This window comes from Camelus bactrianus, chromosome 32 (assembly GCF_048773025.1).
Source record: "Camelus bactrianus isolate YW-2024 breed Bactrian camel chromosome 32, ASM4877302v1, whole genome shotgun sequence".
Classification (NCBI taxonomy): domain Eukaryota; kingdom Metazoa; phylum Chordata; class Mammalia; order Artiodactyla; family Camelidae; genus Camelus; species Camelus bactrianus.
In genome coordinates, this window is record NC_133570.1 from 23,999,822 (window position 1) to 24,020,455 (window position 20,634).

Below are 20,634 nucleotides of genomic sequence, written 5' to 3' on the forward strand. Positions count from 1 at the left end.
AACCAGCTTTGCATCCCTGGCATAAGTCCCACTTGATCATGGCGGATAATGTTTTAATGTATTTTTAAATTTCATTTGTCAGTATCTCATTAAGGATTTTTGCATATGTTAAAAAATGTATATACCCACAAAAAGACTAGTGCAGGAACTTTGAAACAGCTTTATTCATTCACCCAAAGAGCAAAAATAGCCCAGGTGCTCATCAGTAAGAAACTGGAAAAACCAACTGTGGCAGAGTCATTCAACAAGATTACTCAGCAATATAAAGAAGCAGACTTCAGATACACACAACAGCATGGATGGACCTCAGAAACGTTACGCTAAGTGAAGGAAGCCTTTCACAAGAGTATATGCAGTATGATACCATTTTATGTGAAAGTACAGAACATACAAAACTATCATACAGTAGGAAAAAATTAGAACTCTGGTTACATCGGGGAAGGGATGGGAACTGGGAAGGAACCTTCTGGAGGTGACGGTAATGTTCTATAACTTGATTGCTGTTTGGGTTACACAGCTCTGTGCATTTATCAAAACTCAAAGAATATACACTTAAGATTTGTGTGTTTCATTATATGTAAATTATGCAACAAAAGAATAAACAAACAAATATTGAACTCTAGTCAATGCATGCTGAAATATTTAGGTAAAGTGTACTGAAATCTGCAAGTTCTTTGAAATGAATTAAAAAAAATATAAATTCATGGGTGACTAGGTGGATGCAGAAGGCAGACACGCTAGAGTGAGTGCAAGCAAACGTTGAAGGGAGATCTAAATGGGTAAATGGCTGTTTGGTGCAAATGCTTTCAGCTCTACTGTGTGAAGTTTTCCACAATAAAATTTTGGGAAAAGACAAGTAAAATTCTGATATATTCGGATATTTTAAAATACACACCTAGATAACCCATGTGTCAAGGAAGAACACTTGATGGAATCTTCAGAATATTTAGAACTGAATGTTAATAAGGTGTTGCATATCAAAACATGGAGATTTCACAAAAATAGTATTTAAAGTGAAAGGTATTGTTGAATGCTAATACAAAAATGCTGAAAACAAATGAGCTGCAATTTTAAGTGAGAAAAGAACTACAACAAAACAAAGGAAAATGAAAGTTGCAGGAGGTAAGAGTAGAATTTAATGAAACAGAACATATGAAAGTCAGAATTTTGTGTTTGAAGAGACACAAAATAAATATCTAGCAAGACTGATAAAGAAAAAAGATCCAAATCAATAACATCAAGAATTTAAAAGGAGACGTGAGAATGAATCCAACACAAGGATGTTACAGACAACTTTAAGCTGATAAATTTGAAAACTTACATCAAATGAATAAACATCTAGACAAATATAAACAAAATAACTCGAAAAAAGATAGTAACGTTGAATTAATTACAGAATTACTGAAATTGAGTAAGTTCTTTAAAATTTTTCTTCAAAATAATTAAATAGTCCCACATTTTACAGGTGAAATCATTCCAACCATATGTAATTTCTTCCATAGAAAAAGAGGCAAAATCTTCCCCATCTCATTCTATGAGGCCATTATTTTGAAATCAAAGACAAGGAAGAAAAAAAAAAAAACATGACAGGATAATTTCCAGCATGAACATACATACACAAATGCTTCATGCACAAGAGAATCCCAAATCATGTGATGTATTAAAAGAATAATAGTAGCTAAAGAGTGTAAAAACCAGGAGTGAGGTCAGTTTGGCATGACTTAACCTCATGCCTGCATCCATTTAAAGGAACTAGGGCTCTGGAGAGATGCCAACAGAGATCCCAGGGCTGTGGGAATGAAGCCAGGAGACATCAGTAATTGCTGAGAAGTAAGGATTCTTTGAGAAATTGGGGAGGACCCCAAGGAGATGTCTGAGGACCCGCACTGCCAGGTTGCCACAGGAGTGGGGCTACTAAACAATTAGGAAACCGTGGCTCATTGGAAGAATCTGTGCCTGTAAAAAGCCATTAGTCTCAGGACACTGAGGAGAAAATGGGTGAAATGAAGAAGGAACAGTAAGTGTGATACAAGGGAAATGCTGCTCCACTGCTAGGTGAGCTCTGACCTCCGACAGCTGTTGGTGAAGCTCTCCCCAGGCTAAGTACCCACGCCGGGTTGTGTTCTCTGTAGAAAGGGGAGGCTGCATTCAGGAACCAAGAACACACACACGCGTGCACACACACCAGGAGCAGGCATCAGGCCGCAGGATCCCAATAAGAGCATTCTCCTCCCTGCCAGACAGAAAAAGGAACTGAGATACAGAAACAGGACTAAAGCAAATGGAAACCAAAATGTCAGCTTTATTGCCAGCAAAAATACAGCATGTAGGAGGGGAGCTGGCTGAGGGTCTGTCCTCGGCCACTGGCTGCCCTCCCTGGGAACTCTTGGTGGCTGACCATGGCCACCGTGGCTCCAAGGCCTGGAGCGGGTGGGCACATGGACCTGGCCCAGGGAGGAGGTGGAGGCAGAGCCCCAAGTGTGCAGTCTGCACACAGATTTGTGTGTGTGTGGATACGTGTATCTGCAAATACTCTCATGGCTTGGAGGTCTGGACCCCTTCGTGTGTGCCCCATGAAGAGTGCCCATCCTTTCCCAGGTTGGGCCCCACCCATTTCACCACAGCCTCCCCCTTTCTGCTAGTTCACTGCCTTCCAGTCAGTGGTCTCAGGCTGGCCCCCGGCCCGCAGCGTGGCCCCCGGCCCGCAAGGAGAAGTACGCTTCGGGGTCTCCAAGTACGTTTTTAGGAAGGAATCAGTTGTTACCAACTCTGCACGGTGAGCTTTTTTTTCTTCTGGAGATCTCTCTCTTTAACACGTTCTCTGCAAAGAATATCTTGTTCGTAAGAACAAAAATGTCACCTGAAAGCGGAATAACATGATGGCAGTGGGAACAACGGAGCCCTCACCCCGGATCACGTGTGTGGGGAGCGCAAAGCTCTAGTGCAGGGTTGGAATGGAGCGCGGCGCCACACCAAGGGTCGCGCAAGGCGAGGGCACCGGGCTCGGACCCAGTGGGGCCCCGTGGCACCAGTGGCAGGAAGGGCTGGGGAGGCCGAGTTCCCAGAGTGCCAGGCTGATGGGAAAGCAGTGGGCACCCAGGGCAGGGTCTCCCGCTGCACGTCCGGGGTTCGGGAGCCTCTGGGCACCACTGGGTGGGAACTGGCATCGTCCAGGGTTCCGGTGGTTTACTGACCCTGTTCCCACTAGCGTGAGGCTGGACAGAGGTTCTAACTTTATTAAATCAGGCGACCTTTATTAACATCATTGCAATGGGGGCGGGTGGGGGGGGCTTGTTAACGAAGGTTCCAAGGATGAATCTGTCCAGGAAAACCTAGGTCCTCCCTGGAAGCACCACAAGGGACAGGTGCAGGCGGAGGAGCGGTTGGCTCACCGCAGCCACGTCGTTGTAGCTGGAGCGCGAGGACGCCCAGGAGGGGGGGCTCCTCTCTCACCGCCAAGGGGCTGCCTCCCTGCAGCGGGTCGGGTGGGTCACCTGCAGGCCAGAAGGAGCGCGGGTCACCTGGTTGTCAGGTCCCAGGGGTGTCTCCAACCCCAATCTGTCTGGGTGTCTCAGGGGGCTGCCCAGGACACCCTGGTCCAGTGAGGCTACTGCTTTGCTAGAAAGATGCACCCTCGCAGAAGTTCAGGTCATGTCCCTGGGGAGGAGAGCCAAGGACGGCCCCACCCAGGGGCTGCCTAGCCTGTGGTGCTGCCCACTTGTCCTCCTGGCCCCGCCCCAGCACATAACCTGCCAGTGGGCAGTGCTGGGTGGATGCGACCAGCTCTGTGCTGGGGCCCCTGACTGGTCCCGGGGAGACCTGGCTCAGGTGCTTAACTCCTGGGGTGGGCTCAAGGTGCCAGGCTCCCCTCCCCTTAACCACCAGAGCAGAGTGTGGGGATCCCAGGGATGGGAACAAAATTTACTGACTTGTAGGCACCTTCTGTCAGCCCTCCCCTTGGTCTTGGAGGCTGGGTGGCCTGCCTGGGTCTCCTCGGGGCAAAGGGGGTCTCAGGGAAGCCAGGACAGCAAGAGAGGGTGGAGCCAGCACACCCCATAGGGTGATGGAAGGGATGCACATATTAGTGGGTCTGGGAGCCCTGGGATCTGGCCCCACTGCCTCTCTGACCACCCCTCAAAGGCCTCCTGCCATCCTAGGAGCTCCAGGCTCCTCCTTCTGCACACCTGGTGCCCAAAGGGGCCTGCACTAAATGCCACAGGAGGGCTGAGACCCACGCCATCACATCTCCGCCCCTGAACTCTCAGCTCCAGGGCTGCCTCCCTGTCCTGATGTCAGAGTGAGGGCAGGGTGCAGGAGCCCCACACTCACTTGTCAGAGTCCGAAGGCTTCAGGTTTGTACCATTCAAGTCCACGCAGTCTTCAAGGATCTGCTCATAGATGACCTTGGAGACTTACCCATGTCCCTGGGACCCTGCAAAGGAGCACACTGAGAGAGGTCCCTCCCTGGGAGGTCCTGGAGAAGGAAACCAGCCTCCAGACACAATGGGGGAGGGAGGCCGGCCTGCCAGGGCCACTTTGTGACTAAGGTGGGCGTTGGCAGGTGACAGGGTCCTCAAATCCCATTCCATGCTCAATGCCCTTGCCCTTGGCAGCCCTGGAGCTGTGGATGCCCTTCCCTGGGCACCAGGAACTCAGAGTGTCCTCATTGTCCCTGGCACCTCTTTTATCTGTCCCTGCCCCTTCAGGGCACCACCTCTGCTTCCAAATGGACAGAAACTGGGAGGTGGAGTCCAAGCCATGTCCTGGAGCCGTCAGCTCTCTCCACCTTTGAGTCTGTGAAGGCAGCTGGGAGCCCACACAAGGTGGGACAGGATGGAGGCTGGGCTCAGGGAGATGGAATCCAGGTCAGGACTGTGGCAGGGCCTTGAGCAATCAACCCGGCACCTACTGCTTCCCTTTGGGAGCACAGCCTAAACTCAGAGGCAGCAGATAAAACTTCCTGCTCAGGGGCTCAAAAGATTTGCAACTGGAATTTGGCTAAACTCCATCCTTCTGTCCATAAGTGTAAAAGGGTTCCCAGTATTGATGGTTATATTTTTATTAAACTGTTGAACAGTATGTGAGGTCAGCAATTAAGAAACCACAACTTCCTTCCTAAGCATTTGCCTACTTGTCGACAAAACCCTGCAGGTGTTCACTACAGCGTTTGCACTAAGTTCCAACACTCACGCTCAGAGAACCTCTTTCTGGGGTTGTTGGATAATTGCAGAGGATGGGGAACACTTGCCTCACCAACACTGGTAGCTGTGGTTAAAGGGCACTGTATTGATACCTGACTGTTGATCACTTGCACACTCAAACACTGTCGGGCTTCTCTGTGATGGCACCATGTGCTGAAGTCCTTGCAGCCGCTCCAGGGTGAGGAAGCCGCGGGTCCTGAGTCTCCGACGCAGCTGGGTCAGGGGTTTAACCCCACACCCTTATTTGAATCCGCCTCTGGTTGAACGCGGGGTGCTGTAATTCTGCTAGTGCTACCAAATGAGGGCTGAGACACAGACTTCGACACCACAGCCACATGTCCCCACCCCATGAGAACCTGAGACAGGGAGGCTCCCGAGTGGCTGTGTCTGAGTTCACATCTCCAGCTGCAAACAGGGGCTTCAAATTGCCTCCACCACCCCAGGCCCCCCGGGCCACGGGTTAGGCAGTGCTCCACTTCTGTTCTGTGGTTCAGCCTCTATAAGAAATACTGTTCCTTCAATTATACTTAAATGCTAACTCATCACGTGAACAAGGATAAACATAACAGATGAAAACGTAAGCGAGAATTTCTATCACAAGAAGGAAAATATTCCAAATAAAACAAGACTTCCTGAATCACCCCCCCCCCCAGCTCCAGTGCTGCTGCTCAGAGTCTCAAAAGTGACCGTTTTTAGGAGAGCAGTAAACCGGCAGTGAACACTGAGTGTAAGTGAAACACTGGAAGACTTGCCACAGAGAGTCAAAATATCCATTCAAGCTCCAGCTTGGCAAAACCTTCTCCATCTTACAACTTGGCTAAAATTTACATTTTTTCTATGTAATACTCTTTTCAATGAAGATGATTCATTATATGTGTAATTACTAAGGAGTTAACATCTTCACATTTTAAGGCTTTTTACACAAATAAATTCATATGTAAGAAAACCTCTTTTGTCAGATCCTACAGGCTGGTAGCGGTTTAGAGACAAGCCCAGCACCCTATCAAGCCTGCCTCCGGCCCAGTGGTTCCCAGCCCAGGCAGGTTTGCCCCCAGGGACATTGTGGGTCATGACCATGGGTGGGAGGGTACTGCACTGGCATCTGGTGGGTGGGGACCAGGGGTCTTGCTCAACATCCCACAGTGCCCAGGACACCCACAGAGAGTTATGCGGTCCAGATACTGGTGGTGGAGCCAGGCCTGTGAGCACACGAACTCCTGGGAGGACCGAAGTAGCTCCATGCCCCCCCCCCCCACTGTGAGGGGCAGATGTGTATCACATCCTGTTTTCTCCCTGGGTCGCAAGCACCTTCTGCAGAACCAGAGCCTTTTGAATTCCCAGGACACTCACCCCTGCCCCACAGCTTCTAAAGCAACATCTTAGCCACCAGTACACTGAAGACAAGGCCCAGCAGGGACCCCAGGATGATGAGGGCCACTGTCATAGGCAGGGTCCACTGTGAGCCCGGCATGGGTGCCTGGCTGGACTCATGGGTCCTTGGGGGATGACACCCAGAGGGGAGGAGGGTGCTCAGTGTGGCTGTTCATTTGGATGCTCTCCTGTGCTCCTGCTGTGGGGTGGAGCCCTGGGCATGAGGGGCACCTAGCTGTGATGCCCCCACTGGGGAGGAGCTCAGGGGACACAGCCAGGCAGGAGCAGTGGGAGTGCAGGTTAGAGGTGTGTGTGCGGTGTGCGTGTGTATGTGCGTGGGTGTGGCATGTGTGCATGTGCATACGTGGTGTGTGTGTGCATGCGTGTGTGTGGTGGGCGTGAACAGTCTCTCGATCACGTGGAGCACAGAGGAGGTGCAGCTGGTGCTGCTGGGGTTGGAGAAAGGGTTGCACCATGACAGAGTGGAGTCACTAAGGCCTGGGTCAGTGCCTGGGAAAGAGGCCGGGAAGGCAGGCGGACCCCGGGCACCACCTGGCTCCAGAGAGGAGCCACAGAGCAACAGGGCGTGGCCCAGCGGGGGCCCCAAGGACATGCTCAGGGGAGGGGGCGACGGTGGGAAGACCAGTCTCAAGACTGCTGAGGGCGTCCAGCCAGCGCCAGCGCTGGTCTGAGCTCCATGAGCCCCTGCTTTCCCAGTCCCCTCCTCTCACATCCACTTTTCCTGCCAGAACAGAGGAAGTCACACAGGGCCCCCAGGGGAGGGCGGGTGGCACAACTGGACCCAGAACCCAGCGTTCCCGGAGTTGCCGCAGCAAGGCTGCCTTGTGGATGGGCTGAGCCGGCATCTGCAGGGTGAGCTCCAGCCAGGTTCTAGCAGGGACATGAAGTCACAGGGGCTGCAGACCCCTGCTTGAGCCAGTCCTGAGCTGGCCCAGCCTGACACCAGGAGCCCACCAGCCAGCTCTCAGACCTGCAAAGCCCTCAACCCTGAGCCCAGGGGAACCCCACTCCCCAAGCTTCCTGTGTGCCCGCCTTTATGCCCAGAGTATGAGGGGGACGTGTGCATGCATCCCACCCCACATATCATGGATCAACCTGCTCACTGGGCTGGCAGCGAGAGAATCCAGCACCCAAACACAGTTTACACATGCATACAGTGCGCACAGTGGGTGCTCACACCCACACAACCACGCAAGTCCCAGGCTCATGTGCACACACACATAGAATATCAAACAGCCCCCATGTCCTCTACACCTCGGGGGCCAGGCCAGGCCGCGGGAGCAAGGGCCTGGTGAGCTGTGAGCCCCACCGTCTGGGGCCAGCCCCGAGCTCCCAGCGCACCTCACAGCCACCTGGGGGCATGGGCACCGGACAGCAGGAAGGGTCCTGGCCCCCATTACAGACCCTCCTCCGTAGCCCGCTCCCGCCCACCAGGAGCCCCTCAGTGGCTCCCTGGCCTCCGCCCGCGTCCCCTCCCCGCCTCGCCCACTCGCCTCCGCAGCGCCCGCCCGCGGCCCCACGGCTCCGCCGGGCAGCCGCCCCAGCACCCCACCTCGTCCAGCCGCATGGGCCCCAGGCCCGGCCCGGAGGCAGCCCCCTCCAGGGCGCCGAGGGCCCAGCCGCAGCCCAGCTGGCGGCACACGACCGCGGCTCCCGCCAGGTCCCAGGAGCCGTCGCACACGGCGCCCCAGGAGCCGGGGTCCCCGAGCTCCGCGCGGCGGGAGCAGCGGGCCTCGCACAGCGCCCGCTCCTCTGGGACAGGGGGCTGCGGTCACCCCGCTGGGCAGGACGCTGGGGACAGGAAGGCGGTGGGAGGGGCACCCGGGCAGCCGGGTGGATGAGCACTTGCGTGGAGGCTGACTCAGTGCCTGTGACACGTTCCCTGGAGAGAGAAAACGTGATGGCCAGTGCAGCTGCTGTTCCAGGCACAGGCCGAGAGCTGTGCCTGCGCCTTGTGACACAGCGTGGCTGTACCCAAGGGAGGAGCCTGTGATGCCACTGACCGTGTGTGTGTCCCCTGGTGGCTGTACCCATGAGCGCTGCACTGGGAAATGGTCCGGATTGTGGTTTTGAGGCTTCTTTGTCTGCAGTGACTGTGGTGTGGCCTGTCATCATGAAGATGGCAGGTCAGTGTGCAAAGGGGCTGTGGGACTGTGGGCCTGCAGGGAGCGGACCACCACCCTCTGATGAGGGAGGCTCTCCTGGTATCTCTGGGGGGAGGATTCCCTCTAAGTGGGTGGGTGCAAACCCAGCCCGGGCTGAGTGAGACCCCTGTTTAAGCGACCGGAAGGTTGGACCTGGGTGCGTCTAGATGCCCCAGAAATGGAAATAAGGTGGCTTGGGAGCCGGGAGGGAAAGATAGAGGTTCAGCTTCCTGAAATTGCAAGTTATTTTTAGAGAAAGGACCTCTTCTACGAAGATTGACCTTATGTTTTCTGCACTATTTCTATTTTGTCACTCTCTTTGGCACTTGATTAATTTTAAATATTATCTTTGAAAGCAGTAGGCTGTCCTAGATGTGTTCAGAGGAAGCCTCAGCAGGGATGTGACCAGGCTTGGGGGGGGGGACCAGCCTTGATGTTGGGGAGACCCTCTACCACTGTGCTGCCAGAAGCTCTGACCTAGACCTGAGGGCCTTGGTCCTGCATTGATGACCACCCACGGTCTAGTCCTTCAACTCCAAGAGCCCAAAGCTCAAATCCAGCACCTTCACACATGATCCAAGCCTCCTTTCTGTGGGAACAGGAGTCCAGATGCCAGGGCTGGGACTGGCATTGCCAGGGGGAGGTGTGGTGCCTTGTGCACTGGATTCCATCCAGTCACGTGGGCCCCACCCCCACTTCAGACGCATCTGCTCTTCTCAGCTGCCACAGTACCCACAGCACAGCCCTTCACACGCCACCATGAGGGAGGGGGCATCAAGGGTGCTGTGGCAGACTCTGCCCCATGAGCCATTGTAGAGAGCCTCCAGCCTCCCAGAGCAGGCTCCAGAGCCACCAGCCAACTGCAGAGCTGTCAGACCTGGGGCAGAGAGGTGCTGGCAGGGCAGAGTTGGCTCAAGGCCTATCTATGGATGCGGGGAGCATCCCAGCCCCTTGGGAATATTCTGGAACTAGACAGTAGTGGTAGTTGCATAATATTGTGAGTGTGCTGAATTCCACTGATTTGTTCACTTTAAAATAGTTAATTTCATGTTACGTGAGTTTTACCTCAACAATTTTTTTTAAAAAAGAAGTAAAAGAAGATATGAGAATGTTGCATCAAACAGAAAATAATAATAGATAGAAATTATTTTTAAAGACTAAAATAAAAATTCTGAAGTTAAGTGGGTGAGGGTATAGTTTAGTGGTAGAGTGCATGCCTAGCATGCTTGAGGTCCTGGGTTCGATTCACAGTAGCTCCATTAAAATAAATAAACAAATGTAATTATCCCCCATTCAAAAAAAAAAAAAAATTCTGAAGTTAAAAAGTACAAAACTGAAGTGAAAATTTCACTATAGGGTCTCAACAGTAAACTGACTACAACTGGCAGAAAAAAACAATTATTGAATTTGAAGATAGACAATAGAGTTTATATAATCTGAAGAACAGTGAAAAAATAATGAATAAAAATGAACAGAGCCTCACCAACCTTGAGATATTATTAAGAACACCAACAATGTGTGTAATGGGAGTACCTTCCTATACTTATAGGAAGACTGATAAACTCCAAAGGCAATGAAAGTCAAAGACAATGAGAAAATCTTGAAAGCAGCAAAAGAAAATTACTCATCGCTTATAGGAAACCCTAATAAAATTAATAGCTGACTTAGCAGAAAAATAGAGGCAATAAATTAGGTAACTTAGATGAAATGGACAACTACAAACTACAGAAAATGTCAGGAGGAGAAATAGACACTGAAGAGACCTAAAACAAGTGAGGAGACCAAGTTAGTAATAAAAAATTTTCCCACAAAGAAAATCCCAAGCCCAGATGTCTCCACCTGAACTAGTTACTGAACTTGAGTATCAATCTCATAAACATGCCCATGGAAAAACGAAAGGAGGGAACACTTCCTCATTCATTCTATGAGGCCAGTATTACTGATATCAAAGCTAAACAGTCACAAAAAAGCTGAAAATCAGTATTGCTTATGAATATAGACACAAAAATTCTCAATGAAATACTAGCAAACTCAATCCAGCAAGCTATAAAAATAATCAACTAGATACCATGACCAAGTGTGTTTTATCCCTAGAATACAAAGTTTGGTTAACATCTGAAAGTTAATAAGTGTAATAAGCCATATTAACAAAATGAAAAGCAAAAAACTGCATGGTCTTCTCAATAGATGTAGAAAAGGCATTTGATAAAATCAAGGAACTTTTTATCATAATACTCGACAAACTAAGACTAGAAGAGAACTTCACGACCTGACAAAGAGCATATATAAAACCCCGCAGCTAAGATCACAGTTAAAGGTGAAAGACTAGTGATTCCCCCTAAGATCAGGAACAAGACAAGGGTGTCTGCTCTTTCCATTTCTAATGAATACTGTACCTGACATTCTAACCAGGGCAGTCAGACAAGGGAAGGAAATAAAAGCCATCCAGACTGGAAAGAAAGAGGTGAAACTATATCTATTTGTAGATAAAGTGATTCAGTATATAGAGAACCCTAAGGAATACAGTACAAACTATAAGAACTAGTAAAGAAGCTCAGCAAGGCTGTAGGACAAAGGATCAATACACAGCAAACATTTGTATTTATACACACTTGATCATGTGTGTATAAACCACATGATCATCTCAATAGATGAAGAAAAAGCATTTGATAAAATTCAACACCCTTTTAGGATAAAAACTCTCACCAAAGTGGGTATAAAGGGAACATATCTCAACATAATAAAAGCTATTTATGACAAACCTACAGCCAGCATAACACTCAATGGTGAAAAGCTGAAAGCCTTCTTTTCTAACATCTGGAACAAGACAAGGCTGCCCACTCTCACCACTTCTATTCAATATAGTATTGAAGTCCTAGCCACAGCAATTAGACAAAAAAGAAAAAAAAAAAAAGAAATGAAAGGGATCCAAATTGGAAGAGATGGGTAAAATTGTCATTATATGCAGATGACATGATACTATATAGAGAAAACCCTAAAGGGTCCACACAAAACTACTAGAGCTGATGAAAGAATTCAGCAAGGTATCAGGATACAAGAGTAACATACAAAAATCAGTGACTTTTTTACACTAACAATAAAATATCAGAAAAGGAAAGTAAAGTAAAGAAACAATCCCTTTTAAAATTGCATCCAAAAAAATAAAATACTTAGCAATAAATCTGACCAAGGAAGTGAAAGATATATGTGGAGAAGTACAAAACACTGACTAAGGAAATTAAATATGACTTAAAGAAATGGAAAGATAGCCTATGTTCTTAGATTGGAAGAATTAATATTGTTAAGATGGCCATACTACACAAAGCAATCTACAGTTTTAATGCCATCCATATTAAATTACCCAGGACACTTTTCACAGAACTACAAAAAATTATCCTAAAATTTAAATAGAATCACAAAAGACCCAGAATTGCCAAAGCAATACTGAAGAAAAAGAACAAAGCTGTAGGAATAACCCTCCCAGTCTTCAGACAATATTGTAGAGCTACAGTAATCAAAACAGCATGGCATTGGTACAAAGCCAGACATATAGATCAATGGAACAGAAGAGAGAGCCCAGAAATAAATCCACAAACTTTTGATCAATTAATCTTTGACAAATGAGTCAAAAACATACAGTGGAGTAAAGACAGTCTCTTCAGCAAATGGTGTTGGGAAAACTGGACAGCTGCATGAACATCAGTGATGTTAGAACACTCCCTCACACCATACACAAAAATAAACTCAAAATAGCTTTAAGAGCTAAACATAAGACAAGACACTATAAGCCTCTTAGAAGAAAACATAGGCAAAACATTCTCTGACACAAATCTCAGCAATGTTCTCCTCAAGCAGTCTACCCAGGCAATAGGAAAAAAAGCAAAAATAAACAAATGAGACCTGATTAAACTTATAAGCTTTCACACAGAAAAGGACACCATAAGCAAAACAAAAAGACAACATATGGAATGAGAGAAAATATTTGCAAAACATGAGACTGACAAGGGCCTAATTTCCAGAATATATAAACAGCTCATACAACTTAATAAGAAAAAACAAACAACCCAATCCAAAAATGGGCAGAAGACCTAAACAAGCAATTCTCCAATGAAAACATACAAATAGCCAATAGGCACATGAAAAAAATGCTCAACATCATTAATTATTAGAGAAATGCAAATCAAAACTACAATGAGATATCACTTCACACTAGTCAGAAGGACTTTTATTCAGGAGTACACAAAGGATAAATGCTGGAGAGGCTGTGGAGAAAAGGGAACCCTCCTACACTGCTGGTGGAAAGTCATTTGGTGTAGCTGTTATGGAAAACAGTATGGAGATTCCTCAAAAGGCTAAAAATAGACTTTCCCTATGATCCGGAAATCCCATTTTTGGGCATATATCCAGAGGGAACCTTAATTCAAAAAGATACATTCATTCTAATGTTAATAGCAGCATTATTTACAATAGTCAAGACATGGAAACAACCTAAATGTCCATTGACAAATGACTGGATAAAGAAGAAGTGGTATGTTATACAATGGAATACTACTCAACCATAAAAAATGATAAAATAATGCCATTTGCAGCAAGAGGGATGGACCTGGAGAATGTCATTCTAAGTGAAATAAGCCAGAAAGAGAAAGAAAAATACCTATGATATCACTTATGTGTGGAATCTTAAAAAAAAAAAAGACAAACTTATTTGCAAAACAGAAACAGACTCTCAGACACAGAGGACAAACTTGTGGTTATCATGGGAGAGGGGGGTGGGAAGGGATTAACTGAGAACTAGAGATTTATACGTATAGAACAGATAAACAACAAGTTCATGCTGTATCTCACAGGGAACTATATCCAATACATTACAGTAACTTATGATGAAAAAGAATATGAAAACAAATATATGTATGTTTGTATATGACTGAAGCATTGTGCTGTAACCAGAAATTGACACAAAATTGTGAACTGACTATCCTTCAATATATATGTGTGTGTGTATACATATACACAAACAATAAAACAGGATCCCAGGAGGCTTCAGTGCACTCATCCCAGCCCTTGGAAACCATGATAATGTGGTAAAGTCCCCAATTAGCACATATCAGTATGGAGCAGATGACATTCAAACAATTCAGTGCAGATTCTTTCCAGTCCTGGCATTGCCCAGGTGTCCTGGACCCTCACTGGCAGGTGGGCACAAATGGACTCACGTGCACATTGACACTGGGATCTCACCGGCTTGAGCAGGAACGTGCACAGGAACTCCCTTCCCAAGATAATCTTGGGAGGCCTCAAGAAAGTGGTTTCCCAGCGTCCACACCCATCTAGGCATTACCAGCAGTCCTATCTCTGGCCATCTCTCTAGTTGGAGCTCTACCACTGAGGTACCACTACGCCTAGCTCTGTGCCCACCACCAGCATCGGTCCTTAAGAGCTCAGCTGTCTCTGGAAGGGGGAAGACAAACATTCCCTCCCTTGGTGGTAAACTCAGTTATAGGCGTCTCAGGCTGGGTTGCTCAGTCCCCTGGATGTCAGTGAATTACTGAGATGACATGTGGTTCACCCACACTCTCCACTAGGTCAGGGGAGCGCAGGCAGTTCAGCCGCAGTAGTAGCCATCCACTGGCCCTAAACTCCTGTTCTCCGCCCAACCACAGCAGACCTGGGCTGGCTGTGCCCCAGGGGCCTGGCCTTCGTATACCCTGTTCCTGAAGTTAGGTGATTCTCTGCCCATCTTGTATGCTCTGACCTCTAACCAAGGGATCCCACTATATATCTCATCTGCACAACACACTGACCAAACTTCAGCTCCAGCCCAGTCAGTTTCCCCATTGCCTGAACTTAGTGCTTAGTATTATTATCCTGGTTTAGTTTTTGTTTTTGTTTTTTTTTTAAGATAAACTGAAGCCTAGTAGGTTTTAAGTAGCTTTTCAGAGGTGACATAGGTAGGAAGTAGTGGAACAGGAATTCAAAACTTGATCTCTCTTGAGAGAACTTGAATGTCTTTGTCCTTCTCACTCCTGTTTGTTGTACCCAGATGCCTGTTACCCTGTCTGACTTCCCCTCATCACCTGGGGAAGGCTTACTCTAACCTGTCCCAAGAGCAAACCCCAGATACCCACTACTGAACAGAGAGACTAAGGTGGGGGTCGAGGGAAAGGACTAAGGAGAGGACAGAAGGAGCCAGCGAGCCTGGGAATGGGGCCTGGACTGCCACTGAAGTCACTGTTGGGGAGAGGGACTTGAAAGGTCTGTCTTCAGGGACTCCCTGCCCTCCCAAACAGTGCACTGGCATGGGCTGCTGGTGCTCATTGCCAAAGTCAACCACAGACAAGCTATGGAGGGGAGAAGAAACTAACAAAACTCATAGGCTTCCGGTTCCTAGTCTAGGGTGCGAGGAGCTTGGAAGTCATCCCTCCCATCCTCAAAACAAGAAAAAATGAACAGACTGAAAAGAAACAACTCTTCCTAGACCCATCAGAGAACTGAGGTCACAGGGCAAACCACTGCCCTGAGAATTGGAGAAACAGGCAGATGCTTTATCCGGTATGATTAGAGAACCCAGGCCCAGTGTGGGCAGGGACTAGAACCAGCACTGTGACACGCAGGCCCCAGGTCCAGCTTCTCCACAGGATGAGCACTCCAGATGAGGGAAGCACCAGCCTCTCTCCTGCTGGTCAGGGCTGGCACAAGCTGTGGTCACCGCTGTAATGCTCAGTCAACCCATGGCTGAGTCAATGGGCAGCACTTACCAGGTTTGACAGCTGTGATCCTCGGCTGTGGTCCGTGCCCATGAAGTCTTGAGGAAGGCCAGCCATCCTCCTGCAGGGAGGCAATATTGAACAAGTAAACCTTGCCCTCTAGCTACTTCAAGAATCAAAACCCAGCCATGACAATTTCAGTATACAGCTATGAGAAATGAAAACATATTTCCCCACAAAAACCTGTATACAAATGTTCACAGCAGAACCTTATGATATAATGCATAATTGTGAGAACAGTGGGCAATAAAGTATATTTTCATTTTTGCTTGTATCTGAAACATTGGAAATATCTTATAAGAAACGAAGTAGTTATCTAATAATGGTAGGGGAACTAAGATGTCATAGGGTGGAACTGAAACTTCTCAATGTACAGTATTTTATTATTTTAACTTTAAATTGTGTTCTATATTTGAAACACATTTTTAGAAACCATAGGAATTATAATCACCAACTAGACTTGAAATATTGTAAACATGAACAATGTTAAAATATATATAACTATTCAGAATTTGAGTTGGGAAGAACAGTGAGAGAATCTGTTAATGTTAAACTTTCAAAACAGACTCAATAGATAATGACTAATTTGGAAACACAGAGTCTAGAAAACACATAATGTCTTTAATTTATTTCACAACCTCTTAATGCATTTCATAATCTTATTTATTTATTTATTTATTTATTTATCAATTTATTTATTTATCACTAACTCTTCTTGTACCTTATAGAGATCTTTTATGCAAAAATATTCCCCACGACAAAGATATATTTATTTGAAATGTGGTAATTCCTCCAGTTTTGTTTTAGTTTTTTTCTTCTATGAAGTTCAAGTAGAATTACAATGAACAATTTTGGTTTTAAAAAAAACTTACATACAAATGTTCACAGCAGAATTAATCCTAATAGGCAAAAAGACTACAAAAAATTAAGGAATGGCATGGCCCAGCAAATTGCTTATGAAATACACCTTGAACAACTAAGTGAGGAGGAATTGCAGAAGAGAAGTTTTCCTCATCCAGTTACAGATTGTAAGCCCCCACATCCTGCCCAGGAATTCCAAACAGCACGTCTTTTCCTTTCACATTTTGGATTTTTGTCCTTGGAAGCTTTGAAGGAACCTGCAAAGTTATCTACCTCCTCACCTTATTGCACTTGATTCTACGATACCTGGATTTTTTGATGATATTGGGTATCTGGATCTCTTGCCATGTCGTCCCTTTGACACAGTTTTTATTTTCTATGTGAAGCCAGGTCAGAAAACAAACCAGGAAATTTTAAAGAATGTGGAGTCTTCCAGAAATGTTCAGCCACATTTCCTAGAATTTTTGCTCTCCCTTGGCTGGTCAGTAGATGTGGGCAGAACCCTGGTCGGACTGGCCATGTTTCTACCAGTTGGTCTATTAACAGTTGTGACGATGGTGAAGGATCTGAACAAGATGAAGTGATCTCCTCTGAAGACGTTGGGGCTAGCATTTTCAATGGACAGAAAAAGGTGCTGTATTATGCCTACGCCCTTACAGAAATAGCTTTTGTGGTTCCTTCTCCAGTGGAGTCATTAACTGATTCATTGGAAAGTAACATCTCAGACTAAGACAGTGATTCAAATATGGATCTTATGCCAGGAATTCTGAAACAGCCATCCCTAACACTTGAGCTTTTCCCTAATCATACAGACAATCTTAATTCCTCACAGAGGCTCAGTTCCAGAATGAAGAGGCTGCCTCAGGGTCGCCCTGTGTCTCCCCTTGGACCTGAAACAAGAGTTTCTGTAGTCTGGGTGGAATGCTATGATGATATAGAAAAATTTCCCCTCAGACCTGATGACAGAAATCAGTACTGGCGTGGAAACTACTGCAAATAGTAGCACTTCTCTGACATCTACTACTGTTGAAAAAGAAGTTCCTGTCATCTTCATCCACCCTTTAAACACTGGATTATTCCGGATAAAAATTCAAGGAGCCACTGGAAAATTTAATATGGTCATCCCTCGTGTGGATGGCATGATTGTCAGTAGGCGAGCACTCGGTTTTCTGGTGAGGCAGACTGTAATTAATATTTGTAGAAGAAAGGGACTGGAGAGTGACTCCTACAGTCCACCACATGTCCGCCGGAAACAGAAAATCACCGACATTATCAACAAGTACCGGAATAAGCATTTGGAGCCAGAGTTTTATACTTCATTTTTTCAGGTGGTTGGAGTCAAGAACTGCAGTTCTTAGAACACTGTCTGTCTAGGACAATTGTACTCCAGTTTGGGGCTATAATATCAAAGTAAAACAATTTGATAGGTGATCACTGCAAAAATAAAACAAATCACTACCCCCCCTCCAAAAAAAAAATCCTGATAGGCAAAAAGACAACAAATCCAAGGGGGCACCAGGCCCGCCCCCGGAGCCACGACAGCCAATCAGCGCGCACGCATCCAGGCCCCGCCCCGGCGCACTCTCTCCGCCCACCCGAAAGTCAGTTGCCAGGCAGTCACGCGGCAGCCTGTCTGAGGAGCAGACGGCTCTGCGGTTCTCCCGAGCGGCGCCGGCCCTTCTCCCTCAGGGCAGCTGCAGCGGCTGCAGCGGCGGCAGCGCAGTCCCTCCGGGAGGCGCGGCGCTGACCGAGCGGCTGCCGCGGACCTTCGTGCCCAACGCGGCGGCGGCAGCGGCGGGGACCCGAGATGGTCCGCGGGCAGGTGTTCCACGTCGGCGGCGCTCCAGCAACCTGCTACAACGGCGAGGGATCCCCCGGCGAGGTGTGGTGGGTGTCCGCGCCCCGCGTGCCGCCCGCGCCCGCCCGCGCGGCCCGCCGCCTGGCCTCGGCAGACGCAGCTGTGGCGTCGGCCCCGGGACCCGAGACCCAAATCCCGAGCCCGGCCACGACCCCAGCAGGGCTGCCCTGCCGTCTGCGCACCGGTGGGCCTCGGGCGGGGAGGGGAGGCTCGCGCTGGGGCGATGATTCCAGCGCTTCCCTGGCCGGCCCTCGCTGGGCGTGGGGAGTGGGGGAGTGGCACGGCGGTGGGGGTGGGTGTGGAGGCCGGGACCCTGGCCGCCAGGGACCCGCAGGACGGTAACAGGGCCCCGACCCCCGGGCGCTCCCCTCGCGGCCTTCCCTTGACGTCGGACTGTGAAGCCGCGAAGTCCTTCAAGATGCTCGCGGCGGGGCCGTGGTCTGGAAAGCGGTCGGCAGCGGCGTGTGTGCACAGCCCCGAAACCATCTTGTTTGTCCCCCTCGCCTGCGTTTGCCGCGGCCGGCTTTGCTTCAGCCCCTGCCGTGCTGCCAGGGCTGCTCTCCTGCGCAGCCTTTCTAAGCAGCATGAGCGGCACCAGTGTTGGCGTGGAGTGTTTCAATCTTGAAGTTTCTTAGTGGGTGTTGGTGTGGTACTGTTCGCGTTTCAGGAAGGATAAGTCGGCATTCCTGTCTTGATTTCTTCAGGGGTCATTTGGAGTTGGGCCTAATTGGACTTCTTTCCCCTTCTACCGCGCGTGAGCTCCGGTACTAGCATAAAGGCATCCAGACGTTTTAGCACAGTGACTGGACTCTTCCAGTTGCTGCTTTAGTGCTCAGTGTGTATGCAGCCCCGAAGGAGTTCTTGCAGGAGCGCATGCAGGCTCCCTTGTCTGGCTCCAGATCCCTCAGAAGCGTTCGTGGAATGGGGTGGGTGGGTGTTGTTTTTATATTAGAACCAACTACCTGTCATATTTTGTGCTGACGGAGACTTGTGGAAGTGTAGGCTCCCTTACACCTTAACCTTCACGTGTGTGTCTTTCGTGTTGAATGAAGGAAGCAAACTATTTCTGAACACTTCGTGTCAGGTACTGTGCTAGGTACTGTTACCTCATGTTACCTGAACAGCCACCTTGCAGGGAGGGAAGGGCAGTGCTCTCTCTCTCTCAAATAAAGTATTTGAAGGTGAAGGCAGTTCCTTAGGTCGCACAACTAGAGTCAGACTTGAGGTTGCAGACTGAGAATTTGTTTCAGTTTCCGGACCCCTTTTCTTTACTCTCTGTTTTCCTTAATTAGTGTTATTAATAATTTTGGGAGTTTAGTGTATTCTACTCTTAGAAGCAAATTTATTTCAGAAACATGTTCGAATTTGCAAGGTCATAATTTTAGAAATGCATTGAGGGAATGTTTTACCAAGTATGCTAGCTAGGTACAAAGACTAGTTAAACTTCATTAAAAAAAAAAAGAATATTTTCATCCTTTTCAGGAACAGAGTGCTTCACAGCACTCTAAATGAATGGACCTGACAAACAGTCTAAGTGAAAGAAGCCGACCTTAATGGCCACATGTTGTATGATTGCATTCATGTGGAACTCCAGAATAGGGAAACCTACAGAGACAGTAAGAGGATTAGTGGTTGTTGGAGCATGGACATGGAGACAGGGCATAATAGCTAAAGGATAGGGGGTTTCTTTTGGAGGTAATGAAAATGTTGTAATATTTATTGTGACGATGATGACAAAATGTATAACTATGCTGAAAGCCATGAAATTATACACTTAAAATGGAGGGGGGGATTATATGCTATGTGAATGTCTTAATAAAGTATTTATTTAAAAAATGAGCTGAAGCAAATATGGGAAAATGTTAACATTGTCTGATATGTAGGTGTTGGCTCTACTGTTTCTATGGCATTTTTCTGTTTTTGTGTATGGTTGAAACCTTCTTGTTAAAAGTGCTGGCTCTTAAAGAAGCCTGCATTCAGGGGAAGGAGAAGTAAAAGCATTACATGAGATGTGATCTGAATGCCCCAGCTGGTTCTAAGGAAGCCACTCTGGGCCCAGTGGCGTACCTTCGTGTGTGTAATTTGCACTTCTGAGGGTCTCTTCTGTAGCACAAGGGATCATGAAAGAACCAGCCTTTGGTCAGCTTCATTCTAAAAGACTGCAATGTGTGGAGCAGGTAATAGCCACTAACTCCTGTAGGTACGTGATGATTCCCATCCTTCGCTGAGGGCCCTGAGAGAAGGACGTGTTAGTTAGCCCATTTCACCTTGAAGCTCCTGACAGCAGAGTAGTCACAGGTCTAAGTCCCACCAAGGAAATTAGGGTCCAGGCTCTTGTCTGTCACCCACCACATTTTCCCCAGTGCCTGCCACGTGTGCTGCTCTAGGCATAGACACAGTGGGGTGACACCCAC

At 47.8% G+C, this 20,634-nt stretch overlaps 1 protein-coding gene across 1 annotated transcript in view; it reads left to right on the forward strand.

Annotated features, from left to right (window-relative positions):
• Window positions 1–8,625: 8,625 nt before the first annotated feature.
• Window positions 8,626–20,634, forward strand: part of LOC105064765 (methylglutaconyl-CoA hydratase, mitochondrial-like) — a 120,053-nt gene continuing 108,044 nt past the window's right edge. The window contains exons 1-2 of the mRNA XM_074355955.1: window positions 8,626–8,719; window positions 18,052–18,249. Of these exons, the coding sequence (XP_074212056.1) occupies window positions 8,626–8,719; window positions 18,052–18,249 (292 nt within the window). The remainder of the gene's footprint in view (window positions 8,720–18,051; window positions 18,250–20,634) is intronic.